Source organism: Cherax quadricarinatus, unplaced genomic scaffold (assembly GCF_038502225.1).
Source record: "Cherax quadricarinatus isolate ZL_2023a unplaced genomic scaffold, ASM3850222v1 Contig1505, whole genome shotgun sequence".
Lineage (NCBI taxonomy): Eukaryota > Metazoa > Arthropoda > Malacostraca > Decapoda > Parastacidae > Cherax > Cherax quadricarinatus.
Window position 1 is genome coordinate 42501 of NW_027196531.1, and position 16301 is coordinate 58801.

Consider the following 16301-nt stretch of genomic DNA (forward strand, 5'->3'; position numbering starts at 1 on the left):
TCAGTTTGGAAACAAAGCTGCAAATGATCCAATTAACATTACGCTAAATGGATCATCAGTCACAAGACTCACAGAGGGAAAATTCCTAGGTATCCACCTTGACAGTAGCCTTAAGTTCCGGACACACATACAACAAATCACCAAGAAAATCTCCAAGACTGTAGGCATACTATCAAAGATAAGGTACTACGTTCCACAATCAGCTCTCCTGGCACTGTACCATTCACTCATATACCCTTATCTTACATATGGAATTTGTGCATGGGGATCAACAACATCCAATCACCTAAAACCCCTAATAACCCAGCAAAAGGCAGCAGTAAGAATGATAACAAATTCCCACTCCCGCCAGCATACTCCACCAATTTTCAAAAGTCTGAATCTGCTTACCATTAAGAACATCCATACTTATTCATGTGCCTACTACATACACAGAACAATACACGCAAATATAAACCCTCCACTCAAACTTCTCCTCACCAACCTAAACAGGACACATGACCACAACACAAGACACAGATCTCTTTTTGATATACCTCGTGTCCATATCACACTGTGTAAAAACTCTATGCACATAAAGGGCCCCAAAATATGGAATTCATTACCAGAAGATATTAAAGTAACCCAGTCTGAAAATCAATTTAAGACTCTTCTCAAAAGCCACTTAATCACCCTAGACTAAATGCTAAATACTCAGTACACACATACTCACCTATGTACTCCCACATCATAACTTCAACAATCACTTTGAACCTTTTATCCATTGTTGACAGGAATATAATTGAACCATTGTTTTCACAAAAAGCATTTTGGAATATATATGAATATATCCTTTTTCTTATACAAATTTAATTCACTTATAATTAATAATCTACTGTACAACTATGAAATAATTACTTTCCTACTGTACAACTATGATACTACTCCTTAGTGTTAAGTAGTCTGTAAGCCAATAATGTTAAGTTGGCCCATAATGCCTAGGCATAATAGAGGCTCTCTTTGCATTGCAACCCACTATTGTAAATATAAAATCTCAATGTACTGTTTGCAAAGACATAAAATAAATAAATAAGAAATCCAAGCGACACATTAAATAACAGAAAATTACACAAAGCCTATATAAAAAGTCCACCTATGGCAACCAACTTTATATCTCCCACCCTTTTACAAAGTATGCCTTCGTGTTGGTGAAAAGCTCTTCATCTTGATTCTTGGATTAACCCTTAATGCTCTTCCTTCCAAAGGTGCTGAATGACCACTATATTCTTTTATGCTAAATGCCTCTGACAGTTCTGTATAAGGTTCCCTACATCACATTCACTCAAGATTTGAAATATTGCACACACTACCAATCTTATTTAAGAAGTCATCAAATTACAACTGTACTTGATACCATGACAGAGAGATCCTAAATACCGAATAAAATGTATCTCATCTTCAAATCTTACCCATGAGTTTTTATGAGGATAGTTAGGCTCAGGTTAGGTTTATGTAGAAGAGATGGAGATTATTTCCTAGTAAAAGTAGGCCTTAGATATGGATGCATGATGTCACTATGGTTGTTCAATATATGTATTTATAGATGGGGGTGTAAGAAAAATGAATGCTCAGGTGCTGGGAAGTGGTGTGGGATTGAAAGATAAGGAATCTAACACAAAGAGGGAGTTGTCACAGTTGCTTTTTGCTGATGACACTGTGCTTTTGGGAGATTCTGAACAGAAGTTGCAGAGGTTGGTGGATGAATTTGGGAGGGTGTGTAAAAGGAGGAAAATGAAAGTGAACATAGGAAAGAGCAAGGTGATGAGAATAACAAAAAAAAATTAGACAATGAGACTGGATATCAGATTAGAGGGAGGGAGTATGGAGGAAGTGACTGTGTTCAGATATCTGGGAGTTGACTTGTTAGCAGATGGGTCTACGAAAGACAAGGTGAGCAATAAAATTGACGAGGGAAAAAAGGTGAGTGGTGCACTGAGGAGTGTGTGGAGACAAAGAACATTATCCATGGAAGCAAAGAGGGGAATGTATGAGAGTGTAGTGGTACCAAAGATCCCATATGGGTGTGAAGCATATATACACTGCAATAGAGAAAAAAGAAGTCCCACTGGGGATCTTCATTGACTTACGTAAAGCTTTTGATACAGCTGACCATGACTTGCTCCACGTAAAATTGTCACACTATGGTATAAGAGGGCACTCCCTCAACTACCTCAAGTCATACCTCAGCAACAGAAGCCAATATGTGTACGCAAATGGGGCAAACTCTTCTGCACAACCAATTACAGTTGGTGTCCCACAGGGAAGTGTCCTTGGCCCTCTTCTCTTTCTCCTATACATAAATGACCTACCAAATGCTTCGCAATTACTCAAACCCACGCTATTTGCAGATGACACTACATACGTCTTCTCCCGCCCGAGCCCAGTCACGCTAGCCAATACTGTAAATACCGAATTACAGAAAATATCTACCTGGATGAGGACTAACAAACTTACACTAAACATTGACAAAACCTACTTCATTCAGTTTGGTAACAGAGCTACAGATGTCCCTCTTAACATAATGATAAACAGATCACCTATCACAAAGCTAACAGAGGGAAAAGTCTTAGGAATCCACCTTGATAATAGACTTAAATTTCATACACATATACAACAAATTTCTAAGAAAATTTCCAAGACCGTAGGCATACTATCGAAGATACGGTACTATGTTCCACAGTCAGCCCTCCTGGCCCTATATCACTCTCTTATTTACCCCTATCTCACCTATGGAATTTGTGCATGGGGCTCAACAACAATTAACCATCTCAGACCACTAATTACCCAACAAAAGGCTGCAGTTAGAATGATAACAAATTCTCACTACAGGCAGCACACTCCACCAATATTCAATACACTAAACCTACTCACCATACAAAACATCCATACTTATTACTGCACCTATTACATACATAGAACACTTAACTCTGATATTAACCCTCCCCTCAAACATCTCCTTGCCAACCTCAACAGAACACATGACCATAACACAAGGCACAGATCACTCTTTGATGTTCCTCGTGTCCATCTCACACTATGCAAAAACTCAATGCACATAAAAGGCCCTAAAATCTGGAATTCATTACCTGTAAATATAAAAGAAACACTACCTGTTTATAAATTCAAGTCTCTTCTCAAAGATCACTTACTCACCCAAAACCAAATAAATACTGAATAACTGAACCTTATAAATTGTATATCTTAAATGTTTCTCACAATTATATCACATAAATGTTAAACCTAAAACCCAATCTAACTTTATTATTTTTTAAATACACTACCTAACAGAATACTCCATACGACTGAATGTACAACAATGCATGCAACCATATGACCTGTCTTTGTAATACTCACTTGTGCTTTATAGTAATCTGTTTACATGTTTTAACTGATTTCATCATCACTGTTAATAAGCCAGCCCGTTCATCATTGCTTAGTTATTTTTTTGTACCTCTTAAGTTAATTTTAAGCCAGCCCGTAATGCTATGCAGTAGACATTATTTATACAATTACAATATAAGTGGCTTTGGCATAAGCTGCTCTTATCTGTATTTAGTTTTTTGTACCTCTGTATGTCGGCCAAACTGCAATTTCTGAAATTGGGTAGTTGAAATAAGTGAATGGGCGGTTTCTTGTAATAAATAGAAGTAAGTAAATAAATAAATACAAATAATTATCATACAAAGCAGTGTATGTAGAGAGAACCTAGGATAACCCAGAAAAGTCAGACAAACTGACTTATTTCCAGTACCTGGCTTGGGCTTGCCATTTATGATTTTTGGTAAATATTTTTTTTCTCGGTTGTTTGCTGGGCTATCTCATTGAAACTTGGGCAATGTATGATGGAAAGATGCTTCTTAACGTACAACAAAAATAAAAACGATGGACAATAAATAAGGGAGTTCACTTCTCAGCCATTAGCCGCCTCTTTGCAGTATATTTTCTTATGGTTTTTATGGTTGTATTCTCATTTTTTGGACTCATTTGATAGAATGGAAGATATATTACAGAAATAGACGTGATTTTGATTGCTTTCCTGATGAAAAGTACCTTGAAATTGAGCTCAAAGTAGCGGAAATGTTCGATTTTTGCCAATGTTCAATGAACTGTGTAAGTCAAGTTAGTTAAATCAGCATGTTACCATTAAAGACACAGCATCAACAACATGGCCACTTGATACTGGAGTTCCGCAGGGAAGTGTCCTTGGTCCCCTGCTGCCAATAAACTTACGCTTAACACTGACAAAACCTACTATATTATGTTTGGTAGCAGAGCAGGAGATGCACAAATTAACATTAAGATCGACAACACTCTAATTACCAGACATAATGAGGGCAAATTCCTAGGCCTATACCTTGACAACAACCTGAATTTCAGCACCCATATCCAACACATAACCAAAAAAGTATCCAAAACAGTTGGGATCCTCTCCAAGATACGATAATACGTGCCGCAAAATGCCCTTCTCACACTATACTCACTCATTTATCCATACCTCACCTATGCTATTTGTGCTTGGGGATCAACTGCAGCAACACACCTAAAGCCAATAATAACCCAACAAAAAGCTGCAGTAAGAATAATCACTAAATCCCATCCCTGGCAACAACCCCCCCCCACTCTTCATAGATCTAAACTTACTCCCTGTTCAGTACATCCACACTTACTACTGTGCAATCTACATCTACAGGACCTTAAACTCCAATATCAACCTTGACCTAAAACGCTTTCTTGATAGTTGTGACAGAACCCACAGGCATAACACCAGACACAAACATCTCTACGACATTCCCCGTGTCCGACTAAACCTTTACAAAAATTCAATGTATGTCAAAGGCCCTAAAATCTGGAACACCCTACCTGAGAACTCTAGAACTGCAGACACATTCATCACCTTCAAAACTACCATTAGAAAACATCTTATCTCCCTGATACACCCCGTCAACTAACTACACGAATACCACCTGGTGGTTCACACTTACACTCACTCACTCATTTGACCATAAACAGAAATATTAATCTCAATCTTAAAATAATGAATCCTGTGATACTCCAATACTGAAACTATGTACTGTGCCAAAACAAAAGCATTCACATTGCTAAACTCACAAACTAGTATTTAGTCACTTAGCCATAATACCAACTTACCTCATAATTTGTAATATTTTAAAATTAAGAATTAAACTAAGTCTGCCCGAAATGCCTAGCCATGCTAGGTGTTCTAGTGGTACACTCTGTAATCATTATTTTACTACATGTAAACCACACAATAACTAAATTCTGTAAACTCAACATTGTAATCCTTAGAGAGAATAAACTTTGAATTTGAATTACCAGCTTGAGAGTCACTGGACCTCTGTCGCACAACAAATCTGTCCACAGAGCTCTGTACCTACCGTTCCTTTACGATTTGTCTAAAATGGGCCACAACACTGTCATTGTAATAGTCACCAGCACGGCTTGCAATAGGTGTGTTAGGGTGATTTTCATGAATAAAGGTTTGCAGTTCAACCCACTTTGCACACATTTCCTTAATTTTTGAAGTAGGCACAATGGATTCCACAACTGGCATAGGCTTCTCAGGGTTAGCCCTAAACCCTTCAAAATCTTTCTTAACCCTTTGAGGGTCGACAGGCCCTCTCCGAAACTCGTTCTCAGGGTCGGCCAAATTTAAAAAAAAAAAAAAAATTATTTTCTCTTATGAAAAGATAGAGAATCTTTTCCCGATCATAACGACACCAAAAGTTTGAAATTTGATAGAAAACTTACGGAATTATGCTCTCGCAAAGTTAGCGGTCTCGGCGATGTTTACGGATCGGCGATTTTGCCCACTTTGAGCCCCATTTTCGGCCAATTTCACTGTACTAGTCGACAAAAAACATGAATATTTCGCTAGAACTCCATTTTTTCTATCGAATGGGTGCAAGAAACCACCCATTTATAAATTCAACTATCCAGTACAGTGGTCAGAATTTAGCAATTTTGCCAATTTCACACAAATTTCAAAAGATGCCAATTTCCGAATAGGGTCCAGAATAAACAAGAAAGACATTCCTGGCACTAAAATGACATTTCCTCTAGTCATTAGTCACGTCTCAAGGCCCCTCTTATATTCTTTTGCTTTCCACTTTGAATTTTTATTCTCACAAAAAATATAAGATTTACTGTTATGCAGACTACTGCATTAGTGTAAAAAATGGTATAAATATTATTGGTGCACTTGTGAAAGAATATTAGACTCACCAGTTGACGTGTATTGCACGCTTGGCACGATTTGTTTACTTTTGAAGTTTGGTAAAAATCGAACATTTCTGCTACTTTGAGCTCAATTTCAAGGCACCTTTCATTGTAAAACCAGTCAAAATCATCTCAATTTCAGTAATATGTCTTCCATTCTATAAAATGAGACCAAGAAAACTAGAATACAACAATAAATACTATACGAAAATACACTGCAAAGTCGCTGATTTATTAAAAAAAATGGAAAAAGTTTTTTTTTTCTCATTATGCACCGTGTGCTGCAGGATTTTTTTTAGACTGTGCACACTGACCACATAGACCCATTCTTTCATATGAAGGCCTACCAGCTTTCTCCCACTAGATTTGAGGTCGCTAGAATTTATGAGTACTAGTACGTCAAAAACCCCTACGCGTAAGACGTACTAGAACGACGAAAACCCTCAAAGGGTTAATTTCCAAACTAATCTCACCCTTTTTACCACAGGGTTGGCACTAGAAGCTTTCTTGGGCCCATGGTGACTTATTTTGCAGAAACAAGCACCAAAGACACTGTGATAATACGGAATGTACCGAATGTATCCTTAGATGCGAGCAGACTGGCTGGCTTGTGAACACTGGGCCAAACGTGGACACGTCTCGGATGAATTGCATATGGCGGGTTTTTTAACGGGAACCGAAGCAAAATTTTTGCGTTAAAATGTATCGAATACAGGATTTATCGGATACTGATGCTATCGCAAACCGGGGTCCACTGTATATTTAACAAGCTTATTCCCCTATACAGTGGGACCTCTACTTGCAAGCGCATCCACGTGCGAATTTTTCCAAATATGAGCAGTCGATGGGTCGATTTTTTGTTTCCATACGTGAGCAAAATTTCCATAAGCGAGCAGACCTCAAGGCAAGTTCCTTGACACTTGTGAGGGGCTCTTGCTCTTAATCTAGGGAATTGTATCTCATTTGTTTGTTGGACTATCTTATTGAAGCTTGGGCAATGTATGATGGAAAGATGCTTCTTAACATACACCAAAAATGAAAGAAATCTAAGCATAAATAATGGAGTTCACTTCTCAGCAATTAGTCACCCCTTAGCGGTATTTTCGTTTGGTTTTTATGGCTGTATTCTCGTTTTTTGGTCTCATTTGACAGAATGGAAGATATATTACAGAAATAAATATGATTTTGATAGCTTTCACGATGAAAAGTACCTTGAAATTGAGCTCAACACAGGAGAAACGTTCGATTGTTTTGGCTATGTTCAAGAGTAAACAAATGACTTCACTGTCCATTCCAACATGCAGTCGTGACTGGGTTGACATTATCTATACAATTACTGCGATAAGGCATAACAATAAACCTTATATTTTTTGTGAGAATTAAAATGACAAATTATTTACATTGTAATATTAATAACAATAATAATAACAATAATAATAATAATAATAATAATAATATGTATAATAATACATATAATAATAGTACAGTGGACCCTCGACATTCGATACTAATCCGTTCCTGAGAGCTATCGAATGTCGAAAATATCGAAAGTCGAATTAATTTTCCTCATAAGAAATAATGGAAATCAAATTAATCTGTGCAAGACACTCAAAAGTATGAAAAAAAAAAATTACCACATGAAATATTAAGTTTAATGCAACAGAATAATTACAATAACAACAATAACAATAAACCATACCCCCGGCCGGGATTGAACCCGCGGTCATAGAGTCTCAAAACTCCAGCCCGTCGCGTTAGCCACTAGACCAGCTAGCCACAATAAGATTCATCCAACTAGGTATATTTCTACACCATAGGAAAGTTAGCACAGGCACCTCTGTGACCACAAGTGCATGTTTTTACAGACGAATCTCCAGCTAGCGTGGTCGTGACGAACTCTAGCTCAAGTCCCTTCACTGCCGTCAACATGACTCAAGAAATCGTAATGACACGATTGCAAATAAACCATACCCCCGGCCGGGATTGAACCCACGGTCATAGAGTCTCAAAACTCCTGGAGTTTTGAGACTCTATGACCGCGGGTTCAATAGTCATTAGCACCTTTTTTTCTTGAAGGGTTGGCACTAGAAGCTTTCTTGGAGCCCATGGTTACTTATTTTGCAGAAACAAGCACCAAAAACAGTGATAATATGGATAATATGGAATGTACCGAATGTATCCTTAGATGCGCGCACACTGGCTGGAATGTAAACACTGGGCAGTTCAGGCCACACGTGGACACGTCTCGTATGAATCGTATCTAATGTCGGGTTTTCCATCGAATGTCGAGGCAAAATTTTTGCGTTAAAATTCATCGAATGTCGGATTTATCGAATGTCGATGCCATCGAATGTCGGGGGTCCACTGTATGTATAATAATATAATACAATAAGAATAATAATATAATAAGAATAATAATATAATACATATAATAATAATACATATAAAATAATAATGTACTACATAATAATAATTATAATAACAGATGGCTTCAAAAGGCCGTCACTAGATGGCAATGTCCACCACAACATAGAGGGAGCAGTTGTGGCCGCCTCCACCTGTTACATGACATATTTTATTCATTCTAGAGTACATATCAGGTTTCTGTGTTATTTATATTGTTTATTATTTCACATTAGATGAACTTTGATAGATAAATAAGCTGTAGAATTGATGATAGTGAAATATTCAAGGGGTATTTTGTCCTTTCTCCAGACAAACTCTCGTCGGCCACCGCCACATATATAATGACATTTTATTCATTCTAGAGTATATATCAGGTTTCTATGTTATTTACATTGTTTGTTATGTCATATTAGATGAACTGTGATAGATAAATAAGCCACAGAGTTGATGATAGCGAAATATTCAAGGGGTATTTTGTCCTTTCTCCAGACAAACTCTCGTCGGCCACCGCCACATATATAATGACATTTTATTCATTCTAGAGTATATATCAGGTTTCTATGTTATTTACATTGTTTGTTATGTCATATTAGATGAACTGTGATAGATAAATAAGCCGTAGAGTTGATGATAGCAAAATATTTAAGAAGTACAGTGGACCCCCGCCTAACGAACGCATCGCATAACGTTAATTCCGCCATACGAAGCATTTGAATGCAAAAATTTTGCCTCGCCTCATGATAAAAAACTCGCCCAACATGATTCCTCCCAAACCTGTCTGTCCAGCCTGAGTGCCTCAGCTGCCCTGCGATCACTGTTTACAAGCCAGGGTGGCTGGTTGCATGCATACATTCGATACATTTTGTATTATTCCATTGTTTATAGTGCTGGTAACTGCTAAATAAGCCACAATGGGCCCAAAGAAAGCTTCTAGTGCCAACCCTGTGGTAAAAAGGGCGAGAAATACGTACTATTGTACCACAGTCAGCTGCTGCTGCACCACCGTCAGCTGTTGCTGCACCACAGTCAGCTGCTGCTGCACCATGGTCAGCTGTTGCTGCACCATGGTAAGCTGTTGCTGCACCACTGTCAGCTGCTGCTGCACCACTGTCAGCTGTTGCTGCACCACAGTCAGTTGCTGCTGCACCACAGTCAGCTGCTGCTGCACCACTGTCAGCTGCTGCTGCACCACCATTAGCTGTTGCTGCACCACAGTCAGCTGTTGCTGCTGCTGCACCACAATCAGCTGTACTACTCGAAGACGTGGAGAGTGTGTTGTTGGTGTGGCTTAACGGGAAACAATTACCGAGAAAAAATTAACCCCAGATGGTTAGCCACCCAGGATAACCCAAGAAAGCCAGTGCATCATCAAGGACTAACTTATTTCCATTTCGGTCCTTAATATTGTCCCCCAGGATGCAACCCACAACAGTTGACTAACACCCAGGTGAACAGGAAAAAAATGCCTGGAACTAGTGCTCATATTGGTGAATTTAACCCATTCAGGGTCGCCAGGCCCTCTCTGAGACTTGTTCACAGGGTTGCCAAATTAAAAAAAAAAAAAAAAAATTATGAAAAGATAATCTTTTCCTGATCATAATGACACCAAAAGTATGAAATTTGATGGAAACTTACGGAATTATGCTCTCGTGAAGTTAGCGGTCTCGACGATGTTTATGCATCGGCGATTTTACCCACTTTGAGCCCTATCTTTGACCAATTCCAGTGTACTAGTCGACAAAAATCATAACTATTTCACTAGAACTCCATTTTTTCTATCGAATGAGTACAAGAAACCACCCATTTACCGATTTCAACTATCCAATAAAGTGGTCAGAATTTAGCAATTTTACCAATTTCACACAAATTTCAAAGATGCCAATTTCCGAATAGGGTCCAGAATAAACAAGGAAGACATTCCTGGCACTAAAATAACATTTCCTCTGTTCATTAGTCACGTCCCTACACCCCTCTTACATTCTTTTGCTTTCCACTTTGAATTTTTATTCTCACAAAAAATAGAAGATTTACTGTTATGCAGACTACTGCATTAGTGTAGAAATGGTATAAATAATATCAGCACACTTGTGAAAGAATATTAGACTCACCAGTTGATGTGTATTGGATGCGTAGCATTATTTGTTTGCTTTTGAACTTTGGTAAAATTCAAACATTTCTGCTACTTTGAGCTCAATTTCAAGGTACTTTTCATTGTAAAACCAGTCAAAATCATCTCAATTTCTGTAATATGTCTTGCATTCTATAAAATTAGACCAGGAAAACTAGAATACAACAATAAATACCATACGAAAATACAGTGCAAAATTGCTGTTTTAATCCAAAAACACGGTCAAAGTTTTTTTTTCTCATTACGCACTGTGTGCTGCAGGATTTTTTTTATACTGCGCACACTGACCACATAGACCCATTCTTTCATATGTAGGCCTACCAGCTTTCTCTCATTAGATTTAAGGGTGCTAGAATTTAGGCATACTAGTACGTCAAAAACCCTATTGTGTAAGCCGTACTAGTACGTTCGAAACCCTGAAAGGGTTAAGGCCAGCAAAGGTTGGTTTGAGAGATTTAAGAATTGTAGTGGCATACACAGTGTGATAAGGCATGGTGAAGCTGAAAAATTCCAACCCCAACAATTGTTCAATTGTGACGAAACAGGCCAGTTCTGGTATTTTTATATTATTAGATTAAACCTAGTTGTACTATAGCTCATTCTAGCTCAATACATAGACTATACCAAAGTCATTACATTAGACCTTAGTGCAATTACAAGTGAGAGTCTTGTGCTATTTTTAATTTGTATTTTTATATTATTAGTTTATACCTAGTTGTACTTTAGCTCATTCCAGCACAACACATAGACAACACCAACTCCATTATGTGTATTAGTGACTATACTCTACATGACCAAAATGCTATAGCTATATACTTGTCCAAACTTCCCACCACTACAGATATCAGTACTAAAACTCAACACACAACTCAGGATATAAATAACCATAATTTAAACCTAGAAGATGATTGATCACGTTGACCCTGATCTAAACCTCCATAATCTGACACACAATCAAAACCTATTGGAAAGTAACTGCCTTTACTACACAGCATCACAAGCCAGCACTATCCTAAACAATGCTAAAAGTCTATCAGTACTTAACTACAACATCAGGTCCTTAAGCAAACACTATGATGACCTCCTGGCACTCCTTGAATCACTAAAGACACCCTTCTCCTGCATTATTCTTACTGAGACCTGGCTTAAGCAGGACACAATAGATATCTACCCTCTACCAGGATACACAGCAATCCACAACTGCAGACCATACCAAGTTGGGGGTGGTATTGCAATCTATTACTCTAACCAATTATCTTGTATTAGCACCACTTGCTTTAGTGATGAATATGGAGAATACATTTTTGCTAATTTTACTGTAAAAAACCTTAAGACGCCTATAACAATCGGTGCCATTTACCGGATACCCCACACAAACATCCCAAATTTCAGTGAGAAATTAAAGGCACTAATAACAAACAGACAAATGAATAAGCACCACCTTCTCTTAGCTGGAGACTTCAACATCAACCTTGGCCTACTAGATGATCAGCCTGTAACTGATTTCATCAACAATATGAACAACACACTTCTCATACCAACAATAACTAAACCAACCAGGCTCACTGAAACAAGTGCAACCATAATAGACCACATATGGACCAATATACTAGCCCCCCTTAAATCAGGGATAATCACAGATAGCACTACAGACCACTACCCTACCTTCCTCTTGACAAACATTAGTAAACCACCACTTGAATACAACAAAGTTTCATTTAGACTCCATGATGAGGCCTCAATAAGGAAGTTCACAGCTGACCTAGAGACTGTTGACTGGCCTACAGAATTCTCCAAGGCCAATGGTATTGATGACTGGACAGACATTTTTCTTAACAAATTACTTAGACTATACAACAAACATTGTCCTATAAAAACGAAACAGATCACAAACAAACGGCTTGGTTGCCCATGGCTAACCAGCACCATTCTGAAATCCATTGATAAGAAACACCAATATGAAAAGCAATATAGACAGGGCTTAATACACAAAGATATTCTTAAACACTATTCATCAGTCCTCACCAAAGTAATAAAGAAAGCCAAACAACTATACTACTCCAGTAGATTCACTGACACAAGAGGAGATATAAAAAAGACCTGGAAAACACTCTCTCAGATTCTAGGGACCCACAAACTGAAAAAAAACAAGAATATTGTCCTAACTAAACCTAATGAAACACCACTGCATCCCACTGACACAGCTAACAAGATAAACGACTTCTTCTCAACCATAGGTTCTAATCTCGCCAATAAAATCCCACGTACCAATGCCCATGCCGGGGACTACCTAGATGGGAATTTCCCAAATTCCTTCTATCTTGCTCCAACTGAGCCCACGGAAGTCACCGAGATTATAAAGTCACTTAAAAATAACTCAGGGAATCTGTCTCATGTCCCACCATTATTGTACAAGAGAGCGGCCCATGTCCTCTCGCATGCTATCTCATTACTTTTTAACAAGTCACTAGAAACTAGCACCTTCCCGAAACTACTCAAGACGGCAAGGGTTACACCAATACATAAAGGTGGTGACCCTACAGATTTAAACAACTATAGGCCAATATCAAACTTACCATTGCTATCCAAAATCTTTGAGAAACTCGTGCACAGGAGACTATATTCATTTATAACGGCACAAAACATACTCAACCCCTGCCAATTTGGATTCAGGAAAAATAAAAGCACTAACGATGCAATCATAAAAATGCTAGATCTGCTTTACACAGCATTGGAAAATAAGGAATATCCACTAGGAATTTTTATTGACCTAAGAAAAGCTTTTGACACAGTAGACCACGGCATCCTACTCCACAAACTTGACCATTATGGTATAAGAGGCCATGCGCTTGCATATTTCAAATCTTACCTTACTAATAGGTATCAGTATGTCACCATTAAAGACACAGCATCAACAACACAGCCACTTGATACTGGAGTTCCGCAGGGAAGTGTCCTTGGTCCCCTGCTCTTCCTCATATACATCAATGATCTTCCAAACGTATCTCAACACCTGAACCCCATTCTCTTTGCTGACGACACGACTTATGTCATCTCTCACCCTAATCTTGCCACCCTCAACACCATTGTTAATGAGGAGCTGATCAAAATATCGACTTGGATGACAGCCAATAAACTTACGCTTAACACTGACAAAACCTACTACATTATGTTTGGTAGCAGAGCAGGAGATGCGCAAATTAACATTAAGATCGACAACACTCTAATTGCCAGGCATAATGAGGGCAAATTCCTAGGCCTATACCTCGACAACAACCTGAACTTCAGCACCCATATCCAACACATAACCAAAAAAGTATCCAAAACGGTTGGGATCCTCTCCAAGATACGATACTACGTGCCGCAAACTGCCCTTCTCACACTATACCATTCACTTATATATCCATACCTCACCTATGCTATCTGTGCTTGGGGTTCAACTGCAGCAACACACCTAAAGCCAATAATAACCCAACAAAAAGCCGCAGTAAGAATAATCACTAAATCCCATCCCTGGCAACACACCCCCCCACTCTTCATAGATCTAAACTTACTCCCTGTTCAGTACATCCACACTTACTACTGTGCAATCTACATCTACAGGACCTTAAATTCCAATATTAACCTTGACCTAAAATGCTTTCTTGATAGTTGTGACAGAACCCACAGGCACAACACCAGACACAAACATCTCTATGACATTCCCCGTGTCCGACTAAACCTTTACAAAAATTCAATGTATGTCAAAGGCCCTAAAATCTGGAACACCCTACCTGAAAATTCTAAAACTGCAGACACATTCATCACCTTCAAAACTACCATCAGAAAACATCTTATCTCCCTGATACACCCTGTCAACTAATTACACGAATACCACCTGGTGGTTAACACTTACACTCACTCACCCATTTGACCATAAACAGAAATATCAATCTCAATCTCAAAATAATGAATCTTAACTAGTCATAAGTTGGCCTGTGATACTCCAATACTGAAACTATGTATAGTGCCAAAACAAAAGCATTCACATTGCTAAACTCACAAACTAGTATTTAGTCACTTAGCCATAATACCAACTTACCTCATAATTTTGTAATATTTTAAACTTAAGATTTAATTTAAGTCTGCCCGAAATGCCTAGCCATGCTAGGTGTTCTAGTGGTACACTCTGTAATTATTATTTTACTACATGTAAACCACACAATAACCAAATTCTGTAAACTCAGCATTGTAATCCTTATAGAGAATAAACTTTGAATTTGAATTTGAATTTGCATGTCTCATTGTTTTCTTTGTAGGGAAATGTATATTTCATGAATTTTTTTTTTTAACACTTTTGGCTGTCTGGAACGGATTAATTGGATTTCCATTATTTCTTATGAGGAAAACTAATTCAGCTAACGATAATTTCGGCTAATGATGAGCTCTCAGGAAAGAATTAATATCATTAGGCGAGGGTCCACTGTATTTTGTCCTGTCTCCAGACAAACACTTGTCGGCCGATGACAACGCCCATACCACTACATGAATTACATATTTTATTAATTTTAGAGTATATATATCAGGTTTCTATGTTATTTATATTGCTTATTATGTCATATTAGATGAAGTGATATAGATAAATAAGCCGTAGAGTTGACATTAGCGAAATTATTGAAGCACAGAATTCCACTGGAATGGATTAATTGCATTTCAATTAATTTAAATGAGGAAAATAGACTCAGCAAACAAGCAAATCCAGTTGCAAGCAAGGTCATGGAATGGATTAAACTCGCAAGTAGAGGTTCCACTGTATTTGTAACTCTCTCTAATACCATATATGGCAATAAACAGACAGACTTGCTTGTCCTTTGTTGTCTTCACAGTTATGTAAGGTGCAATAAACTTTTGGGAGGTGATAAATCTAAAACTATTCAAAATCTGTAAGTGAAATATTGCCTAACAAGTAAGGTTGCAAACTAGGGATACAATAACATTGATTCACTCCAAATTTCCTGATTTTGTCAGTTGTAATTAAAAATTACTCAAGTATGTATATCACACTTTAAGGAACAAAGATTGAAGTCTCACCTCCACGTCCAGTTGCTGATGGATCACCCATCTGAGCTATAAAGTTGCGTTCTACACTGAAGACTAAATTTAGGTTGTAGTACTTCATTTTGCAAAGCTTCAGGAAGTTCATGCAAGCTGCAATCCAAGGATTTATATTAAAATACAATCAATATTAATTAAGCAATTTTCTATACCTCATTATCTATTCTAATTTAATGGTAATAATACTATTTTAATTGTACAGTGCCACAAATAATATTACTTGGATGTTATTCTTGAATTTTCATGTAAATATACTGAAGTTTTACCATAAATAGAATAAAACATTAAGAAAATTTAACCAGATATTTATTAACAACTAGATATTGCAATTAGTTTCTTTGCTGATGTGGCCCAAGAGCCATAACTCATAAGTCTTATAAACAGAACAAACTTTTAC

At 37.7% G+C, this 16301-nt stretch overlaps 1 protein-coding gene across 1 annotated transcript in view; it reads right to left on the minus strand.

Annotated features, from left to right (window-relative positions):
• LOC128703333 (peptidyl-prolyl cis-trans isomerase sig-7) overlaps positions 1 to 16016 on the minus strand; it is a 35229-nt gene extending 19213 nt beyond the window's left edge. Inside the window, exons 1-3 of the mRNA XM_070081032.1 lie at positions 15864 to 16016; positions 13824 to 13842; positions 4957 to 4984 (exon numbers count right to left, since the gene is read on the minus strand). Coding sequence (XP_069937133.1) covers positions 4957 to 4984; positions 13824 to 13842; positions 15864 to 15992 — 176 coding nt within the window. The 5' untranslated portion in view covers positions 15993 to 16016. The remainder of the gene's footprint in view (positions 1 to 4956; positions 4985 to 13823; positions 13843 to 15863) is intronic.
• Positions 16017 to 16301: the final 285 nt, after the last annotated feature.